Source organism: Mastigoproctus giganteus, chromosome 5 (genome assembly GCF_048544385.1).
Source record: "Mastigoproctus giganteus isolate SK-2022 chromosome 5, ASM4854438v1, whole genome shotgun sequence".
In the NCBI taxonomy this organism is placed as follows: Eukaryota; Metazoa; Arthropoda; class Arachnida; order Uropygi; family Thelyphonidae; genus Mastigoproctus; species Mastigoproctus giganteus.
This window is the reverse complement of record NC_143579.1, coordinates 12,611,375-12,633,840: the sequence shown is the minus strand read 5'-3', so window position 1 is coordinate 12,633,840 and position 22,466 is coordinate 12,611,375. Positions and strand designations below refer to the sequence as shown.

Genomic DNA, 22,466 nt, shown 5'->3' with positions numbered 1-22,466 from the left:
GCAGGTCATGGTAAAAGGCTGCACTCTGTCTTTTAACTTCTCAATTAATGCTGGTGTTCCCAAAGTTCAATTATTTTTCTCACTCTTTTCTTCTTATATGTTAATGACCTTCCATGTGAAACTTTCTCTTTTTACATTACATACAAAAGTATTACTATTTAATTCCCTAGTACTTATGAAGTATCATTTTGATGCTCCATAAGTACTTTTTTTTTTTTTCCTCTTTTTTCTCTCTCTCTCTCTCTCTCTCTCTCTCTCTCTCTCTCTCTCTCTCTCTCAACATTATAATTGTTCTGACGAGAAACGGTGTCTTGTGCTTTTTCACAGATAAGTCTAGGTACGCAGTGAGGTGTTATAGTGGGACAGAAACCCGAAACAACCCTGTGTATGTATAGGAACACAGTCTGTTCGGTAGAGGCGGATTGCTTGTATGAAAATGACATTCTGTGTTTGTAGAACTAATTCCACCACTGGCAATCCACCGGTATGGGGAATATTGTCAGGGATGGGACATCGACTGCACGCAAGTACAGACTTAAGATCGTATGACCCATGGTCCTTCCAATGCTGGTGCTGTAAAAGAGAAAGTTCTGATGAACTACAATGATCAACACCATAGACCACGGCTCGTTAACAATATGGTGATAGATGAGGATATCATCTGTGTGGCGGTCTGCTCCTGCGAGCTGAATCCCATCGAGAACGTCTGGGACACTCTCAGATAATATATTATAGCTCCTCCGGATTGTCATGTCCAGCTTAGTTCAAATCCTGAAAGAAGCTGATTTTATTGATACCTTGATTTTATCAACGCATCGCACGCGAGAAACATGTCTGGTGCTTGCGTGGGACCATACACCATACTAAAGTCGTTGTCCATACACATGCATCCAACAAAAAACTGTCTCTACAAGCTTACAGTACAATTTCCTTATAATGTGCCATGTTCCCAATAAAACCCAAATTACTGTTTTAGCTTTGAATGATTCCGACATACATTGATTGGAACTTATCTTCAATTTCATCATAAGGTAAATAAATTTTTCTGTTTATACTCCGGCACGACAACTAAGTCAGTAGTTTACAATAAATAGTCAATACAAATATTTATCGTATTTAGTAGTCACGGGCTTGAACCCCGCTCCACTCAAGGAATGCGTGCTATGCACTCTCGCTCCTGACCACTGGGCTTACGTCAGGCCCAGGTACTTATATTATTATCAATGCATATTCTGTGAATCCACTAATTGTTTTGAATAGAGTATTATAAAGTATCGAGCAGAAATACAGAATCGGGTGCAAAAATTCCATATTGTAAGAGGTTTATTCTTCCCTTTAGAGCTTCTGTATGATTTCATTTATTTAGAATAAGATTTATTTTTGCATTTTCTTAAGTCTGTTTTTCGCTACGCAATTAACTAGTCAAATTATATTTCGGTTGAATTTCGGATCAGGAACATCTCCTCATTTAATGATGCAAACAAACTTTACTAAAACAACCCCAAGAATGTGTTCAGGTGTTGTTGACTCTTTTTAATCTTTTTTTTAATGGGTACGTTTGAAAAAACATTCCTTTCCTCCTACAGCACAATTACAGATCTGTTTAAGTGCGCATTGAATGTGTCAAGTGTCATAATTTGAAGTGGGGTGATGTATGGGAAGAATTGCCTCTTATGGGGGCCACGGTAATGACAGAAGGACATTCTGCTGTTGTCAAGAAAGTCGTAAACTCCCCATTTGCTGCTGATGTTACTAGAGGTTATTTCTTTGTCGCGAGGTTCTTACAGCGACGCTTACCATTTCGTAATCGTCTTATGAAATACAGTACAAAGAACTTTACTTCATTTAGACTAACTGCGATTCCTTGGCTCTAGGAAAACCGGGAGCTGCGATCTTTCGTCTCTTACGTTGCCAGGTGCGCTAAATTCGTGTGGGAAAGGTCAACAGAATAATGACTTGTGTCGTAGCAAAGGTTCTTAGTTCAGTTTAAGCAAACGTCTCGCTTTTTATCACAGGAAAAAAACGAAGTAGTGTATAGGTATTAGCATTAGCATTAGTAGAGGCATATGATGCAAGAAAGCAAGCTTATTCAGCATCAGCCAAAAAAAAAAAAAAAAACCCTCTCCCATTTCACCCCTCCGTTCGTTCGAAATACCTGTCCAGTTGAGCTTTAAATTTGTTTAGGCTATCAACTTCAACAACAAGTCATGGAAGTCGGTTCCACCAACCAACCACCCGCTGGCCAAAGGCAAATTTCCGCACATCTATCCGACATCCGTCCTTCCTCAATTTGAATTTATGCCCTCTGAGGTGATTATTCTGAGAAAGATGAAGAATCCCATTGGCATTGAGCATGCTCAAACCATTCAAAGCCTTATACACCTCTATCAGATCACCTCGCCGGTGCCTAGTCTCCAGACTCTGTAATTTGCAAAACTTAAGCCTTTCTTCGTAAGAGCAACCCTTTGTTCCATTTACTAATCTTGTTGCCCTTCTCTGTACCCGTTTCAGCAGCTCTACATCCTTCTTGAAATGAGGCCTCCAGACCTGTATACAGTACTCAAGATGTGGCCTAACCATTGCCTTATACAAGGGAATAATCACCTCCTTATCCCTGCTAGAAAAATTCCTGTATATCATTGACAAGTATTGCTTATTATAAGAGTTGTTATTGCATCCAAAGTTTAATCTAAAAGGTATTTTAGATTAAACTTTGGAGGCAATATTTTCCTAATAGGATACAAAGTTTTTCGGACGAATCATTCCCTGGAATATTGTTGGGTCGTCATGGCGCCTTAAAAAGCTAATCACTCTCATCCGATTTCACGCCCTGCAATTTTTTTTTTCTGTAGAGTCACGGGCTACTTCGAATCTTCAACATACAATTTTTACAGAATGTGTATCATTATCAGTGGACTTTTGAATGTCTAATCTGTCAGTGTTATAAAGACTGCCACTTTGTGTACTCAAAAATGGCGGACAATTTGAACACACCAATATGAATCATACCTTTTAAGATGATTGCTAACCTTTTACTTATTAAAATTAATAATGCATATTTTATGCATTATTAAATGAACCTTCCCCTTTTCCTCCCCCTTTGAATATTTCGAAATATTCAAATAAACGTGTTTCCTAATCACTGATGCACACCGTGTGTATATAAATATTTTATCAATAAAATCTTTTTATTTTAAAAGTCGGCCTCTCTGTTATGAGGCTTGTTGCCCGGTCACTGACACGCGGCTTCTTGTGTTTCAAAAATACTTTATCTCTGTATACGTATGATAAATTTTGCAGTTAAATAAGCATAATTAAGGCAATGAATAGTTACCTTAATGTAGCCTTAATAAGTTACCTTAATAGTTACTGTAATGATAGAGGTAAACATTGTGCTTCCTTCAATGCCTCGCTGATTACAAAAGTAGCTCAAACTTTTCTCAGAACGAATTCGCCTGGTAACCAAGGTTATTTAGGCCTGACGTAGCCGAGTGGTCAGGAGCGCGAGTGCAGTACCATACGCTCTTTGAGTGTCCCGGGGTTCAAGCCCGTGACTGCTAAATACGATTAACAATTTGTATTGATTGATTTATTGTAAACTCCACTGACCTGGTGGTCGTGCCGGAGTATAAACAAGAACATATGCGCATCTCTTAAAAGATGCCCTCGTGGGTAGCGCAGTTGGTATCATCACCGTCGGGTGGGGGAAGCCGTGATTATACCAACTGTGTTCAGTTCGAATTCTGTCAATGACGCGAGGAATTTTTATGGGCCTTTTTCACAACGTGGCTGAATTAGTCTATCTCAGATGAGAATAGCACGGTTTTTTTCCTCTGGAAACTCGAGTATTTCGTCCAGCAAACAGCAAAATCAACCAAAAAGAACGCAATTTACAGACATGCTATATGGCCTAAGTTGCTGATACACTTAAAGGATGCTAAGAAAAAAATATACAGGAATTTTGCTAGTAGGAAAAAGGAGGTGATTATCCTTTTGTATAAGGCAATGATCAGGCCTAGCCTTGAGTACTGCGTACAGGCCTGGAGACCTCGTTTCAGGAAGGATGTAGTGTTGCTTGAGGGAGTACAGAGAAGGGCAACAACATCGGTAAGGGGAACAAAAGGATGGCCTTACCAAGAAAGGCTTAAGCACTGCAAATCGCAGCTTCTGGAGACGAGGCACCTGCGAGGTGATCTGATTGAGGTGTATAAGGCCTGGAATGGTTTGAACAAGCATCAATGCTGATTCCTCTTGCTCAGATTACTTGCCTGAGGAGCATAAATTCAAATTGAGGAAATACAGTTGTAGAATATATGTGCAGAAATTTGCCTTTAGCCAGCAGGTGGTTGATTTTGTTGGAATAAACTTCCATATGTCGTTATGGAAGTTGATAGGTTAAATAAATTCAAGGAGGAACTGGACAAACGTTTATAGGGAATGGATGCGTGAAATGGTGTTTTTTTTTTTTTTTTTTCCTGATGCTACATAAACTTGCTTTCTTGCATCACGTGCCTACTACTACTAACCCTACAAACTAACTCTTAAAAGATGGGAACAAATTTGTTTTCCTTTAACAGTAAGAATTGTTTCCTAAAGAGTAATAGCATCTTCGGATATATAATAGCATCTTCGGATATATAAAAATATATATCTGGAGTTAATACAAATCGAAGTGAGAAAGACCGAGTCACCTGTTTTAGCCACAAGAATTTAGAGATTTCAATTTTGTTAGATTACATGATAAACATATAGAGCCAGAAAGACACTCTTCTGAATAACTACCTATGTTTCAGAAGTACAGTACTTCTTTCCGGCTCTCTTAAAAACGGTAACTAAAAATTAACACTGGAAAAATGCACACTAATTCCATGTGTAGTCCAAAATGGATGTACAATAGGCTTATTTCAAATAAAAACAAAGATGAAATAAGAATTCTTTTTGTTTTTATTTGTATTCCTTGCACATTTTTTCTGTCTCTCTTATCGGATAAGTTATAAGAATTTGTGAGACCGAATTAATTTGTCGCTTGTCAGGATATTCTAACGATGGATCAGGGCAAACATTTGTATTTTATTATTGAGCACGAGAGAGATGTTATTGGACACTTAAAACAGTTTTATCAAGTTAATTTTTAGCTATCCGTATGCATTTACTGACAAACCCTTAAATCATGGCAATGGACTTGATTTTTCAGTCAGGTATATACCAAATTGCCTCCCATGTGCAATTTACTCAACTTTCGATCATGTTTAACTCAATCGCGACATTTATTCTTTCTTCAATAAAGAGCCTTTTAAAACAGTGATGCTACTGTTTTATACCTTAACTTAGTGTTTAGTGTCTGTACATGCATACCACGGTTTCCTGTCCCGTCTTTTATTCCCTTCATTTTTTTTTTCCTCATAGTCCTTTCTCCAATTACAGTGTCACCTGAACTCCAAGAAAATGTACAAAGTTCATCGAGAAGTAGACAACCAAAGCCCCAAGAAGCCTGTGTTATTAATGGCTTTGTATCATAACTTTTTTTCTTGTAACGTAACCCTTTACCTAGAACTCCGAGATAAAATTACTTCATGTTTAGCCTAGCCAAGGTCACTCAATAATACACGCTGCTAATACCAGTCATAAAGAATAAGTGATGGTGTCAGTGACTTGAATTCGTTCGTTCTCTCTCTCTCTCTCTCTCTCATGGGAAAGCTTATATATAGCAATATTTGTAGTTAACCGTTTCGGGAGTAGGGAAAAATAGCTTTAAATTATAAAGTTAGATTTAGTTTTTAAAATATTTAACTACCTTCTGAAATTTATAACCGATGTATCCCTTCTGACTGGCCAAAATTAGACTTCAGCAACGGATAACAGTTGAATGTGAAAGTTTTTTAAGCCATAGTTGTAATTTTACTCATGTTCACCTTGTTACTGGAAACATTCCAGTCTACACTGGAATGATTTGCGAAACGTAAAACAGAGGTGATAAGGAGCCTTCGGAGCATACGGAGCCTACATTACATGTACATGCATTGTGCATATACAATGCACATTTATGTCAGTAGCAAAGTCAGGGCGGTTTTGAACATTCTCATCTTCTGAAACCCTTTCTTTAAACATTCCACTGCGCACTATATTTGATAATTGCTGACTACGCTACCGCGGTATATCAAGGTGCCTCAGAAATTAGCTGTTCACATCCATAGTTATTTGAATTCTTTGCCCCAGGCCCCATTAGCATTTCCGGAAGAATGCCGAGGGTTACACCTAAGCCTGGCCTTGAGCTCAAAGTAGTCGGTTAGGTTACCACGGTTCCAAGGAACCGAAACTAGATGTAGAAGTAGATTGGCACTCTCTTGTACTGCTTGTGCTTACGACACCCCTTCCTTGGAATTCCATGTATACTGACTTAACTAGTTACTATCGGAATGTACCATCATTTTAATTCGTAACAGAAGGTCCACTGAAAACAGAGGACTTGTTTAATTTGAAGGGATCAGACAAGTATGTCCCATGGCATGTTTTTCGATATAAATATATTAAATCCATCAGACCGTTTGAGTTTTTCAAGAGCCGACTCTTTGAATATATAGTCATCTTCTTAACCCAAAGAAGATCCTCGCGGCGGTTACGATCTTTCTTCCCCCTCCCCCAACAACGCGTGGGAAAGGCTTACATTCGACAAAAGAATTTTTTTTTTTTTCTCCAGCTCTTCTTACACTATGAAATAATTAAAAGATATATTTATTGTTTTGTATGCTGCAATAGTAATACAATCCAGATAACATGGCTTTTACAGCCAATAATCAGGGGTAAAAAAAGGCTGTAAATTTGTTGAGCTCTTTGCTATCCTTCATCAACACTTTTGGATTCTCGCAGTCAGATGCTAGTACACAGATCGGTGATATAACACACTGGCCAAAAAAATACGAACCTTTATTCACTGCTGAATCGAGCTGCCTATGTTTCGAATAACGGCGAGTACTGTATGCGGCGTGGCATGGATTCTGTGAAGTGTTTTAGTGCGTTTTGGTCTAATTGTAAAATCAGACCATTTTACAATGATTTCTGCAAAATACCGCGTGGCTGCGACAAAATTGAAAGAAGACTTCATTGCCGAATAGCTCTTTCCAGCATATCCCACACATTCTCAATAGGATTGAGATCAGATGAATGTGGGAGTCAGGGAAGATGATGGAAAACTTTGTCATGTTCTCTGAACCATTCTTGCGCGATTCTGACACATTGCGCGATCTTATACAAAACTTAGGTATTCGCTGGATGACATTCGACCTTTTACCGGTATTAACGGACCCATTCCATGATACCACCTCCAGATGCGTGGGTTGTCTTAAGGCAAGCAGGATCCATTGCTTCATGAGGTTCTTGCCATACTCTGTGCCTGCCATCAGTGCGAATCAGGATAAACAAAGGGTATCGTGATTCGTTTGACCACATGATTTATTCCACTGTCCAATCACGACGTTCTCAGCACCATTGCAAAGGAATTTTTATATTTTTCTCTGAAACAAGTGGCTTCTCAGTAGGAGGCGACTGCCAACACCCAATTTCTTCAATGGCCTGCATATGGTTCGGGTTGAAATAGGGCAGGTTTGGTTGAATTCAGATGTAATTTGCTGCACATTGCATGTCCTTTTTTTTTTTTTCTGTGCATTCCACCTTACAGTACGATGGCTTCGCTCTCGAAGTATTGTTTTTCTGCCACACTTACGCCTTTGAGATGTGGAAGAACCGCTTGCTTTCCAGTCATTTTGAGAAACCAGTTATGTCTTTCTTTTTTTGAATCGTGGTTCCTGCTAAAAGTGCGTCCGCGATAAGACCTTTATCAAAGTCTGATATATAACGCGTTTTCCTCGTTCTGGCTTCAGATTACTGCAGTCGAGTCGAACAGCCTGTGCAGTGTTTATACTCGACAAGCAACACATTACCCACGTTACTTTTTTTCTTTGCATCTATTTGCATTTATTCTCATTAATTTGCATTTTTCCTGTCTGTGGCTGAATTAATACAAAGGTTCTTTTTTCTTTTTTTTTTTTTTTTTTTTCCAGTGTGTGCATAAGACAGGCTACAAAGGTTATGTACAATTTAAGGTTAGCTGCATTAGGCTAAGTTAATTACATTCAATACAATAACTTTGTTTTACAGAAGTTAATACAATAAATTTAATTTAATTTTCGTTTAATAGTACGGTTAATACAGAATAAATTAAATAATTGCACGATATTATGTATTGAATGAAAATTAAATTATTTTCATTCAATATTATAGTATACTGTAATTGCAGAGATATATGATTGTAATTTTCATGGAACCTTTATTGCGTCATTTATAATTAACATTAAAGTTATAGGATTTTTAGGCATATCAGAGACTTAGACTATATAGCGCTATGTACTGTATATTATGTCGGTAAATTGTAGTCTGTGGCTTAATTGCCTGTTTACCAGGCGAAAATCCTGATTTTCTTGGAGAAAAGCCATGCAGCTCTCGCCTGAACCCCCCCCCCCCCCCATCTCAGCCATATTGTGAAAAAGCCCATAAATTCCTCCCGTCATTGACGGGATTCGAACACGCGTTTTCCACCTGGCGTGGGAAGTCGGTACTTATATGCACTCTGCTACGCGTGAGGGAGTAAGGTTAATGTACTAGGCTGGAAGGAACCTCAGATATATGCAACCTTCCTTTCGCAGCCTCACTTGGAATGCATTGCTAGTAGAGAAATCATCCGCCCAGCTATATTCTAAATGTTGGGAGCGGTATCTTTTCTACCATTTTTATTATACAAGTTGGTTCTGATCCTCGATTATTACAGGCAATCGCCTCAGACGAAAAAGCCGTAGTCATGACTGTTGGAACTTTGCACTTCCAAGAGGTCACCCATTTCAACAGCCGAAACTCTGCTGCTTAGCGTAATGGGTGTCATAGTTCCCTCCCTCCCACAGACCTCCAGAGCATAGGTGATGCCATCGTAACTCGTGGTTTGTACTATATTTCTGTGGCTGAACTCTTGACATACAGGGTAGTTCTTTTTGTGAGCCACCTTTTCCTGGCACTTACAGCTACTCAAGGTAGTAGTTCAAGCATCACCCCAAGATCTGTTTCTCAATTGTTACGATATTATTCCCTTATGTATTAATTGAATGGTGGTAGGGGTGGTGGTTTTTAAGCAGATCGTAGGCTGACGTCCGAAAGACTATTTGTGAATGACTTGCTGAGGCTGATTATCTGGCTTAATATTTATTAGGAGTTGAGATCAATGGGGTACTCTATTTCCAAAATTGTAGATGAAGGTAGTAAAGAATGATGTAAAGAGATGCTTCATAATACACCAGCTTGTGTTACGCTGTATTTATATTACTGTATTAATTTGCATACTGCAGCCTAATGGATAGAGGCGATTCTGAGAAATGTATATTTTCAAATTCAATATGCTAAGTATCCTTAATACCAAGTTGCTAGGGATACTTAGCATAGTCTTGACTAAAAACGATTTATTATGCAACTAGCGAAATTTTAATTCGCTGTCACAAAACTTTGTATTTCGAGAGTTCTCAGAAATCTGACATTTGCTCTGTTCAAAGTTTATCGCTATACATTAATTGTAATGACAGTAAGCTACTGCAACAGGAGCTAGAAAAGTTGGGCAGATGAGCTGAGAGGTAGCAACTGAAGTTTAACAAATGCAAAGTACTGCATAAGGATAGCAGTAACCCCCGGGTTACGTAGCAACTGCGAAGTACTACACTCAGGGTAGTGGAAAATTAAAGACCTGAGGGATAATTGTGCAGTCACATGAAGTTTTATGAGAAGTGCAGACAGGCCGCCAGAGCAGCTCATGGGGCCTTATCAGTGATATACAGGAGTTTTGCTACCAGGGATATAAGGAGATGATTATTCCTTTGTATAAAGCAATTTATACAAAGGAATTTATATATTTGTCAGGCCACATCTTGAGTACTGCATACAGATCTGGAAGCCTCATTTTAGGAAGGATGTAAAGATGCTGGAACGAATAGAGAAAATAGCAACGGGATTGGTGAGGGGAACAAAGGGTTGCTCTTACCAAAAAAGCTTAATATCTGCAAATTGCAGCGTCTGCAGACTAGACACCTGTATATTTTCAAAGTCAGTATTCTAAGTATCCCTAATACCAAGTTACTAGGGGTACTTAGTATATGCTTAGCTAAAAGTTAATTACTTGCAAGTAACTAAATTTAATTCGCTGTCACAACTCGTCTTTATATTTCCAGAGTTAGCAGAAATATCACATTTTCTCTGTTCAAAGTTTATTGCTATACATTGTAATGACAGTAGTGCATGGAGACTAGACACCTGCGAGGTGATCTGATTGAGGTGTATAAGGCCTTGAATGGTTAGAGCAAGCTCAATGCTGATGGGATTCTTCCTCTTGCTCAGATTACGCACTTGAGGTGGCATAAATTAAAATTGAGGAAAAACAGTTGAAGAATAGATGTGCAGAAATTTTGTCTTTAGCCAGCGTGTGGTTGGCTAACCGTTGAACAAAGTTCCATCTGTCGTTGTGAAAGTTGATAGCTTAAATAACTGGACAAACGTTTGGAGCGAAAAGAATAGGTGAAGTGCGAAGTTGTTGTTTTTTTTTTTTTTTTTTTTGCTAATAGCTCATTTTAAAAATATGCTTATAAAAATGTTTACTTTCTTTCTTAGAAACCTCCATTAAAGTTTAATTTCACAAAGCTTCAACTAATAACATTAAAAATTAAACGCTCCAGAAATATTCGAAACAAGGTGCAGTCAGATAACGTCTGTATCTCTACTGTGGACAAAATGGACAGTCAGTATGCAGAAGATGCATTCATATGTAGAAATATTTTACACAAAATATAACAAGCTAGGATCACACCGTCTTGCATCGAACAAGTTGAGCTTCGAATCCTGTTGAAGACTGGTGAAATACTTAGGGTCTCCTCATCGAGGCAGTAGTTAGTCAATGTGAGGAGGGAGGATGGGGCTCCCTACACTAAATATATTCCTGTTTTTTTTTTTTTTTTTGTTGTTGTTTTTTTAGCCCTCATAACATGCAAATCGACCCATGAAAACATCTGGGCAATAACACTTACGATAAAACCCATTGGAACTGGCATAGTACACGACCAAGGCAGTTGATGCGTTAAAAAACCTCCAAGAAGCAACACGACCATTAATCTAACTAGTAGCAGCAGGTGTCTTTGGGAACATAACCCCCACCCCTTTCAAATTGGGAAGCCCTGTTGTATTATAGCATAACATCAAGCGTTCTGTTCGTAGTTCTTTTTCCATCTGACTTGACCCAAGCATGGTTTTGGCACAGCCTTTACTACTTGTTTACAATTCGATACGAGTGTTAACCAGTTATGGAAGTGAGCCGGCTCTTATGCACAGTGCTGTGATTATGGCAAAGCCTTCTTCCCCTCTGCCCGACTTCAGGTAATGTACGTAACACGGTGTTCTGCCACCACAGCTGGTAAACATGCTGACAAAACGGAAGCACAGTGAATTAATCTTAAACAGGAAGTGGATAAGCAAGAGATGAAAAACAGGAATTGTGAAGGAATCCGTGGGTGTGTTATACTTAGAGTGATTTAAACTTTCTTTCGCTGGTCCAGAGGAGACTTTAGTATTACCGTTGCGTTAGTATTTTTAGATTTTACGATGAACAGTTAGAATAACTGAGTTTATAAAACTCATTTTTAAAAATATAATAGTTGTTAGCTATCTAAATAAATTATAAAAATGTCGCATTTATATAAAAGTACAATATTAATTTAATTAATAAAGTTTTAATTATTTAAATGTAACTACATTTATGAAACAAAGGCGCGTTTCTTATATTAGCATTAGCATTAGTAGAGGCATATGATGCAAGAAAGCAAGCTTATTCAGCATCAGCCAAAAAAAAAACCCTCTCCCATTTCACCCCTCCGTTCGTTCGAAATACCTGTCCAGTTGAGCTTTAAATTTGTTTAGGCTATCAACTTCAACAACAAGTGATGGAAGTCGGTTCCACCAACCAACCACCCGCTGGCCAAAGGCAAATTTCCGCACATCTATCCGACATCCGTCCTTCCTCAATTTGAATTTATGCCCTCTGAGGTGATTATTCTGAGAAAGATGAAGAATCCCATTGGCATTGAGCATGCTCAAACCATTCAAAGCCTTATACACCTCTATCAGATCACCTCGCCGGTGCCTAGTCTCCAGACTCTGTAATTTGCAAAACTTAAGCCTTTCTTCGTAAGAGCAACCCTTTGTTCCATTTACTAATCTTGTTGCCCTTCTCTGTACCCGTTCCAGCAGCTCTACATCCTTCTTGAAATGAGGCCTCCAGACCTGTATACAGTACTCAAGATGTGGCCTAACCATTGCCTTATACAAGGGAATAATCACCTCCTTATCCCTGCTAGAAAAATTCCTGTATATCATTGACAAGACACCATGAGCTACTCTTGCAGCTCGTCTGCACTGCTCAGAGAACTTCATATCTGCCTGCACAATTACCCCCAGGTCCTTTTCATTCTCCACCACTGTCAGTGTAGTACCGCAGAGTTGATACATTGCTCTGGGGTTACTGTTACCCATATGTAGTACTTTACATTTGTCAATGTTAAACTTCATTTGCCACCTCTCAGCCCATCTGTTCAACCTTTCCAGATCCTGTTGCAGCAGCATAGCGTCAGTAGTGTCCTTAACGACCCTGCCAACCTTTGTATCATCTGCAAACTTAGACATTAAACTTGATATCCCATCATCAATATCATTCATAAACACCGAAAACAACAATGGACCCAACACTGAACCTTGAGGAACTCCACTAATAACATTAGTCCACGTTGAGCAGTGTCCATTGATTACCACTCTCTGTCTTCTGCCACTCAATCAACCATATTTGGCCATAGGAGTCAAAATAATATCTTGCTGTACGTTTATTTTTTATATTGTGCAAAAAATTGATATGACAGAACAAAATCTATTTAGATTTGAAATTAGCACCTAAAAATTTCGAAATTTCATTTGCTTGCGTTAAAATCAGGAAATGTTTTAATAATGTATACTGTTGTCATTGGTTATATCGTAAAATGTGATAATATTTAAATTTCACCGAAGTGGCCCAATGATGACAAACTGAATTCTTAAGAACCCGAAGTCAAATGACATAATGACACAGATATAGGTGTAAGAGAGCTAAATATTGATATCAGCGTCACCATTAATAACATTAAACCTGTGTATTTTAATGCAAAATAATGTCATTTTACAAAACCGAAGAAGTATTTAAACGTGTATATTCTGCTACAGCCATTTTCATACATTGCGAGCCTACAGAAAAAGCAGGATTATATCCTGCGATGGGCGAGCTTCGTCCTCAATATTTTTTCGTGAATGACCAAAGTTCGAACGGTAAAGCCGCTAGTGGCCAGGTACTATTGTTCTGTCGCCTTGTAAGCCGGACCTTGCAACTGTATTAACAAAATTTTAAGTCTATTAAACTCCTAGAAACTTCAACTTTTAAATTATCCACATTTTTTAATCTCCCATATCACAAGGCATGCTGGTTGCTAGCCTACCAATGGAGTATGCCATTGATTTAAAAATACTCTGCTTCGAATTAACCATGTGCCCACTATTTGATGTCCTTATCCCCTTACATTAAGTTGTCGAATGTTTCAGTAAGATTCTGAGTAATGGAATTTTACGTCCACAGCAGTTCCCGGAGAACCTCAACTTTATCGTCAAAATATTGACGATAAAGTTGAGTCCACCTTCCTCGGCACAAATGCACCCTGCGAGGGATAAAGACATTAAGCGATGTACCAAACAAACATGAAAAACGAATTTGTGCATTTCAGAGATAAACTGAAAAGAAGGGTCCAGTACCACAATCATCTCATTTCCAGTTCTTATATTCTTTGACAGAGCGATTGATTCGGAATTTGCAGACATCGGGTGTCGACTTATTGGGGAAATTTAGTGGAAAAAGCAGATCTACAAGCAATTAAATTCATTTTGTGTGGAAGTTTGATACTTCTAGCAGGGCAATGTATAAAAAGTACACTTACAGGCCTAAGTTTGTAATATCATGGGCAAACCAGTACGTTGCTTGTCATCACCATTTTCGTGAACTGTCAATAACTGCAAATATTAAAATAACTCGGCCCATAACTGTGTAGAAGATCAGATAAAAGCATAGTTTGGAACAAGTTCAAGAATGATTTATAACAATTTCATGAAACAAAATGTGTTTTCTAAACTTTTTTACAAGGGGTCTGCTATATTTAACGTGTCTTCTGTTTATTTTCATTTGATGTTTGTCTTCATTAAATTTCACTTCCGACCATCAGCTTTTTTTCCCCCCCCCTTTTCATGCAGGCGGCATTGCACTAAATAAGTAATCTATTCTGGCCAAAAAAAAAAAAAAAAAAAAAGCAGCTAAAAGACATTGAGCACGGTCAATGTCTTTTAGCTGTTGGAACATGCATTTTACATATAGTTATATATAGCTAAGTTGATGTTTTCTTAATGGAATATGTTCCTAATTAGGATTATAAATTCAATCATTTCGATGACAGAAACGAAGTTTACTCGATACAAAACTCTTTTACTTCATTATGCATTTTCTTGTGCGTGGATTAACCTAAATTTACAAATTTGTATAATATTAATGCTGTTTACCGCGAATATATTGCTTCAACGATGAAGCATAGTTCCTCCCTTCAACTTCTGCTTCTCCTGTATGCCTTTCAATCTCTGGATTATTCAACACTCAACAGCAGGTTATCTAAGCACTTTTTTTTATTTTATTTTCGTATTAACTGACCCTCCACGACCTGGTTGCCCTGAATTAAAATGGGGTTCAGTACTAATTCTCTTCAATGAAATCTTTCTGGTTCTCTATTAATCGATTTTTTTTTTTACAGAGTATTTTAAAACTTTAGTGGACTTAATGTGTGAAAAATTTCTTTTACAGAAAGAAACGAAAACTTATTTAACAAGGATCATTGGCCGCAACCTCACGTCGTGGCGTTGTCCAGCTCCTCGTGTGCCAGTGCTTCCTTTGGAGTGTGAGATCAAACAGTGCCAGAAAGACAGCGACTGCATTTCTACAAACCAAAGTTGCTGCTTCAACGGTTGTGTTTTTACGTGTCTTTCGAAAGTGGAACCACCCCCCGGTAAGTCTCTTTTATCCATGTACGGATAATTGCGACTCTACTGTATACACTCTTTTTGGGAAGCTTCGTGTGTGTGTGTGTATATATATATATATATTTTTTTTTTTTTCCTTGAAGCTTTGGTTTATCCAAACAACAAAGCAGACCATATGATACAAGAAATTTTCACACAATGATACACTAAATACTTTGGCTTATCCAAACAACAAAGCAGACCATATGATACAAGCAATTTTCACACAATGATATACTAAATACTTTGGCTTCGCTACTTAATCAAAAACTAGCAAACCCATATGTTATAAGGAATTTCTCTTGTCTTATTTTCCTCACCTTCCCATTTTCGTTCATGCTTAGCTCTTTTGATGTTATGGTTTTTTTTTTTTTTTTTTTTGATTTGGTAGTTATTGGCGCATCGGCTTCTGTGGCCATATTGCACCTCCCAAGGTTTTTGCAGTACTTTTGATCCAAGCCCGAGGCGGGAATCGAACCCGCGACCTTTGGGTTGCCGGGCAGGTACTTTACCCACTCGGCTAGCCCGGTCGGCCTGATGTTATGGATGTTGGAAAAAGATTAAAGTGATTGATCATTGCTTTAGTGAATTAAAGCAGAAGGTCTGATGCATATATGATACTCCTTTCGTTGTTCTAATATTATTGATAATACAGTAGACTCGATTATTCGAAATGGAGTTGCGGATTAACCGGGGTATTTATTACCCACAGAAGTCAGTCAGTCAAAGTTGGAAAAGAAACGAAATATGAACATAGTATTTATGTTACATTTTACTTTTCTTTTCTTTCGTTTTGCGGTTAATCCGGGAAAATTTATCCCCCCCCCCCCCAAATATTCGGGAGTGCGAACCCTTGCTATCAACATGGCAGGAATATTCCATTTATCTAGTGGGAGGGGAAAAAAAACCTACCTAGTCAGTTGCGTTATTCAGTGATGTATTGACATATAATGACATGTAACTTTATTCCGTAATCATTTTTCGCATTGCTGAAAAATTTCACATTTTAACTCTTGAAGACTTAGAATAAAATTATTTTGAAGGACTTGTAGATAACTGTTAATTGTAACTTGCTAATAACTTTGCTGTCGAATTTCGGATATTTATTGTCCATATCCAAGATCTCACATAAAAACTCTTAGCTCACTCAGCACTGCAGCAACACTACCAATTGGATAAAAGCTTCTTCATACAAATTCGGAATTTTTTTTTTTTTTTTTACGCTAATCAGTGGTGTATGCCATTTCGTTTACAATTTCCATGAGAATTTTTGATAGAGGGCTCTACGAGCCAGAAACTCCCAGGTTTTGTATGTTCTGGGACACTAAATTAATTAACAATGTTAAATGTACCAAAATGAAACTTCAAGCCAATACTTCTTTACCTTGTTACTCTTTAAAAAAGTGTTAGTCACAATGATTATGCGCAGACTCAATTCGCTTTCTGTAAGACCAGTTTTTGGTCAAAAAATAAAATAAAACAATAATGACTGATAAAATCAGTTGCACAATTCATTAGATTTATTCCCTACCACCTCTTTCTCTTAAAGTTAGTTCAATGAAAGGAAAAATATTACGAGCCTTTAACAACATACGAGAATGTGGCGGGTGGCCTAATGGAGAACGATACCCCAATCAGTACATCAGCGCAGAATATTGTTGACTGCCCCTCTAAATGCTAAGGCATCAGAACTGGAGATAGTGAGCGCCTACCGTTACAGTTGACACCGCTGTGTTAACTCGAACGGGCGCTCACTGTATCCTGTTGAACCCTATTATTGTACATCTTCCTCAATGACGAAGATGAAGAATAATGGAGTGCCGAAATTAAATCCCTGAGAAATGCCCGAACTTAAAATGGACTGTCTGAAAGTTGACCTTATGACAGCCACAAACTGTAGGTCATGGCTCGAAAACCACAGAAGAAATAAGCCGAAACGTAACGCGAGGGGGATTCTAATATACAGACCGGGGATATTAAGAGGACAGAAAAATAAAAGCACGAGATGCTTTTATTTTTGTCAATTAAAGTCAAACTTAAGTAACAACATTATTAGATTTTCTGTTCATTTTTGATTCGAGGTTTTGGAGGACCGGAATTCAGATGTTCCGGTTTCATGAATTTGGATTAGACGACATTCACAGGTTGTATCATGCAATGAAGGGAGGAGGAGGAGGACTTGTCACACAATAACAATGGCTGCTTGGGATACTTCTTTCTCCTCCATAAGAAATAGGCAAGCCCACAATTTTACCACGTTTGCACGAAAAAAAAAAAAAAAAGTTTCAGCAGGATCATGTCGATCTTACTTTCTTCTATTTTTTTAACTAGAGTTGGCCATTCAACTGTACAGTTTTAACTCAAAAGAAATCAAATCAAAAACTGTTCATAATTAATAATGTTTAATCAATTCCGCAACTTTTATGCTGGGGCAGTTCGTATTGATTTGACTGGCCATATTTTATTTTTAGCTTTACAATTGAAGCTCTTTGTGGTCCCAAAGTTTCACGTTTCTATATATTTGACTACACTATAGTAAAGCCTTTAAAATGATGGAATTGATCTCGATCCTTTGGTTAATTAGTTTCAAGAACTTTTGATTCAGTCTTGACACACGTCCCTGTATTTATATTTTTCAGACGCTGTAAAAGAGTAAAGTGCCTGTTGTCTTCCCGCCTGTAATAATTACTTCCAGTGGATGGATTTTCATGATATTTTATATTTGGCTCTTTTAGAACGATTTTTCGAGCTGCTCCGAATTTCATTAAAATTGGACCAACAGAAATTCGGCAGTTTAGTTGTTTTTTAATGAAATTCGGTAGGGAAATCACAAGTTATCCACATACAGTATGTTGTAGCTGAAGAACTAGATATGTTTGTTGCTCTGCGGTGGTTGATGGAAGGAATGCAATATGGCGGATACTTCACCACTAAATTTACTTTCTTTTATTTACCTGTCTTCAGAAAAGTTGACACAGAGCCGTTTCACGCAGCAATGATATATAAAGAATATTATCACTTCCATCGTGATAAGGAGTCACCTTCAAGGAAACTTTAGAACAGCATTATGGTACCTGTAATTTAAGATTATCAATTTACCGCATTATTTATCTAAAAGAACCGCGAATTTAGATACCAATCTATTTCAATACTAGAATACATACATTAATGAATTGAAGGATTCATGTTTTTTTATTGTTATAAAGTAAAACTTTTCTTTTTAATAACCGAAAAAATTACCTAGCCCTGAGGTGCATAATTTGTTCTCGGTGTCCTTTAGTAATGTAATAATCTTATTTGTATTCTACAGATTTTTCTACTTGCAAAATTTTTTTTTTTTTTTTTTTACCCCACAGTTATCGACTGGCTAGAGGAGCCTTCACCAGCACCATTGCACACCGATGGGTCAGGTAAGTTGTGTTAAATTCTTAAAAATTCAAATGGTAATTACAGTCCTCAGTTGGTGATTATTAGTTTGATTTCCCAATAGGACAAACTGTGCATTGTACATAGTAGTAATCTTTTTGTGTTAAAGTGCAAAAATTTTAGTTTTGAAAATGGCTCATGTTCGTATTGAATTTGTCAGTTGGTCGGTGTTGATCAGATCAGCGGTGTTTTAATAACGTTAACAATTCATTGATTAACTATTCTTTTCATTCCCCTATTCGTTTTCTCTTAGCAGAGAGAGAGAGAGAGAGGGTAATCTAAGTAAAGTGCGAATCGCTTTACCCTTTGATCTGAATATTGGTACTTGTGTAAAATTTTACAAATTTTAGAATCTATTGTTAATATCACACTATTCGCGGATGTTTTCTTATCCGCGTCTTCAGTCATTGCAATCTTGCTGGTACACTATCACAAAAAACAACAAAAGAGCACAGCCTACCAACAAGAAGAGATACATTGCTAAAAGAGTCGAGGTGAGCGGACGCGCTTAGACAGGGCTCCTCAGTTAAGTGGTTTACTTTTGGATAGTGCTTTTAAATATTTGATTTATTTAGATATTGTTGGATTATTTTGTTATAGGTTTTCCTGTAACTGTTTGATTTTAATAATATTATAGATACAATTTTTTAAAGTTACTTTCATTGATATTTATTTAATTTTATAATGGTAGTTACGAGATCTGCCTTAAACACGTCACAGGGTATCGTGACTCACACGGAAATAGCAGATGGCGATTTACGGGTGAGTCATGATTTAATCCGTTGTGGAACCTGTGGAATGTTTTCCAAGGTCGACCTGGTGACTAATCCTACCTCACCTGGGGATTCTTTTCTTTGTGATCGATGTAAGGAGTGCACCGATCTTAAATTACAATTTGGTGCACTGATGGAACAATTTGAGTCCCTGAAAAAACGAGTGCTTGCCCTGGAAAATAATGCATCTGGGAGCTCGTCAGGGACTCAAAACTCCAGCAATCTACCAAGTGATGCACACCCGATTCGAGCCTCAAAACAGAAAAACCAAGTGCAAACTACTCTGGTTAAAAAGGACATTGTTTTATTAGGAGACTCCATTGTCAGGGAAACTGGGAATATTTTTTGTAATAAAGATAGGTGGAGCAGAACCAGTGTATGTCTGCCGGGAGCAACTGTTGATGATGTCACCAACAGATTGTCAGATTTTAAAGGGGGTAAAGAAAATATTATTATTCATGTGGGGACAAATGATATTAAACGTACACGATCTGACGAGTTGTTGGAAAAATACAGGACCATGCTGAGGAAATGTCGCGAGCTAGGCCATAATGTCTGTGTCTGCAATTCTGCCCAGACACGATAGGAGGGATTATATGTTAAGAGCCTTGTGGATTAACTCAAGACTTGAAGGAATCTGCAAGGCTTTAGGGGGTAAATTTCTATCAGCATGGCCCACACTTGTAGGTAGAAGGAATTTGTTTTGTAGAGACGGGATACACTTAAACAAAGGTGGTGCAAAAGTTTTTGCCAGTATTATTGAGGATACCTTAAAGGTTCATTGAAACTGCTAGTTGGGGGGGATGTGGGTAATACTGACACACGTTTATCTGATAATATTGGTCAATGTAACTCTTGCACATACCTTAAGAGTTCTTATCTGTTACCCCAACTGGACGTATTATCTAGATGTTCTGGGGGCAAAGACGTTTCACGTGAGCGGGTAGCTAATATCAGGGAAGAGAGCCTAAAAAACTTCAAGGGTTGTGTTAGGGTTGTTAAATACACAAGAACAGTAAATCTTAATTGTTTATACAGTAACGTTAGAAGTGTCGTCAATAAAATGAGCGAATTCGAACTGCTGGTTAAAACAAGTAACGCGGACATAATAGGGCTTACAGAGACGTGGTGGCACCCGGAAATTGGTGATGATGAGTTTCAGTACAGCTTGTATACGGTATTTAGGAAGGATAGGTTAGATAGAAGGGGTGGTGGGGTAATGCTTCTTATCAGAAGCAGCCTGAGTGCGACGATATCTTTCCCGGATTCAGACATTTCATATGCTAGTATAGTCTGTATGGTGTGAGATAGTTGGAAACAAAGGTATAATGCGAGTAGGAGTAATCTACAGACACCAGGTGATTGTGAAGATTATGACAAAAGCCTCTACATGCAAATGGAATGGACAAGTAAGTGTCAATGCCTTATTATGGGTGATTTCAATTTGCCTCTAATTGATTGGAGTAAATGGGAAGGAAACTCGACATGGGGAACAAAATTTTTAAATCAACTAGATGACTTATTTGTATCAACATGTCAGGGAAAGTACTAGAGAAAAGAATGTCCTAGACCTCATCATCACACATGAATCAGATGACATAACAGGGCTGACAGTAGAGGAACCAGTAGCAGGAAGTGATCACGGAGTTCTACGGTGGATGATGACGAGAGAGGTAGTAGTAGTTAAAGGCAAAGGAATGGGTTTTAATTTCAGAAAAGGAAATTACGATGCCTTAAGGTATTACATGGCCTCTATTAACTGGGTAGATATCGCGCAGAGAATGAATACAATTGAACTGTGGTACGCTTTTAAAACATTAATCACAGATGCCTTGAATGCGTATATACCATTAAAAAATACTCCACGAGAAGGGTTCCAAGTTGGATGAATAGTGAAGTTGCCGCATTACTTGAGCAGAAAAAGTTGGCATGGAAAGGTTACAGAGCAATAAAAAGTACTGAAGCCTATAACAGCTACAAGGTGATATGTAATAGAGCCGCAGAAAAGGTCCAACAGGCAAAGGGAGTTTATGAGAAATCACTAGCAAACAGAGCAAAGAGGGGGGGGGGGGATAAGGAATTCTTCACATATATAAATGCCAAGAAGAGCAGGACAAATCAGATCGGACCTTTACGTAAGGGAAAGGGGATAGTATTAAATACACCAGCTGCCGTTGCAGATGAACTCAACAGTTATTTTGCATCGATATTTACAAATGAAAAGCCTTTTGTGGCAATGGGAAATTGTGGGAGCGAAGTTAAAAAATATGTAATTAATGATATTGAAATTTCGCAAGATTATTTAATGAAAAAACTTTCGAGCCTACAGACCAGTAAGGCTCCTGGAGTTGATGGAATATACCCTATAATCTTAAGGGAGGCGGCAAGCGAGTGCATTGAACCATTGAGGCTAATTATGCGAGCATCGCTAGACTCTGGGGAGATTCCCTTGGATTGGAAAAGTGGAAATGTATCTCCCATACATAAGGGTGGCTCTAAAAGTGAAGTTGGAAATTATCGACCTGTCAGTCTGACTTCAGTAGTAGGGAAAATCATGGAGGCAATGATCAAGGGTGGAATTCAGGATCATTTGGATCGAATTGAAATTCTCAAGGCTACTCAGCATGGTTTTGTAAAGGGAAAATCATGTTTAACAAATCTGGTTCGCTATTTCAAAATTGTCACTCACGAGCTGGGTTTAGGGAATAATTTCGACATTGTTTATTTAGATTTCAGCAAAGCTTTTGACTGAGTCCCACATGAGCGGTTGCTTTATAAGCTGGAACAGGTTGGAATCACTGGGAAAATCCTTAGATGGATAGAAGGATGGCTTCAGGGCAGGAGGCAGAGGGTTGTGATAAATGGCTATTCCTCAGATTGGGTTGATGTAAGAAGTGGGGTTCCCCAAGGATTAGTATTAGGACCACTGACCTAATACTGATCCTTGGGGAACCAAGGATCAGTATAAATTTCGACATTGATGAAGGGATAGAGGGCGTGATATCTAAATTTGCAGATGATGTTAAAATTGGTAGAGTAGTTAATGATCACTGTCAAGCT

At 38.0% G+C, this 22,466-nt stretch overlaps 1 protein-coding gene across 1 annotated transcript in view; it reads left to right on the top strand.

The window, feature by feature from the left end:
- LOC150085177 (WAP four-disulfide core domain protein 1-like) overlaps window positions 1-22,466 on the top strand; it is a 95,700-nt gene that overhangs the window by 20,256 nt on the left and 52,978 nt on the right. Inside the window, exons 2-3 of the mRNA XM_090373069.1 lie at window positions 14,993-15,194; window positions 18,564-18,617. Of these exons, the coding sequence (XP_090229195.1) occupies window positions 14,993-15,194; window positions 18,564-18,617 (256 nt within the window). The remainder of the gene's footprint in view (window positions 1-14,992; window positions 15,195-18,563; window positions 18,618-22,466) is intronic.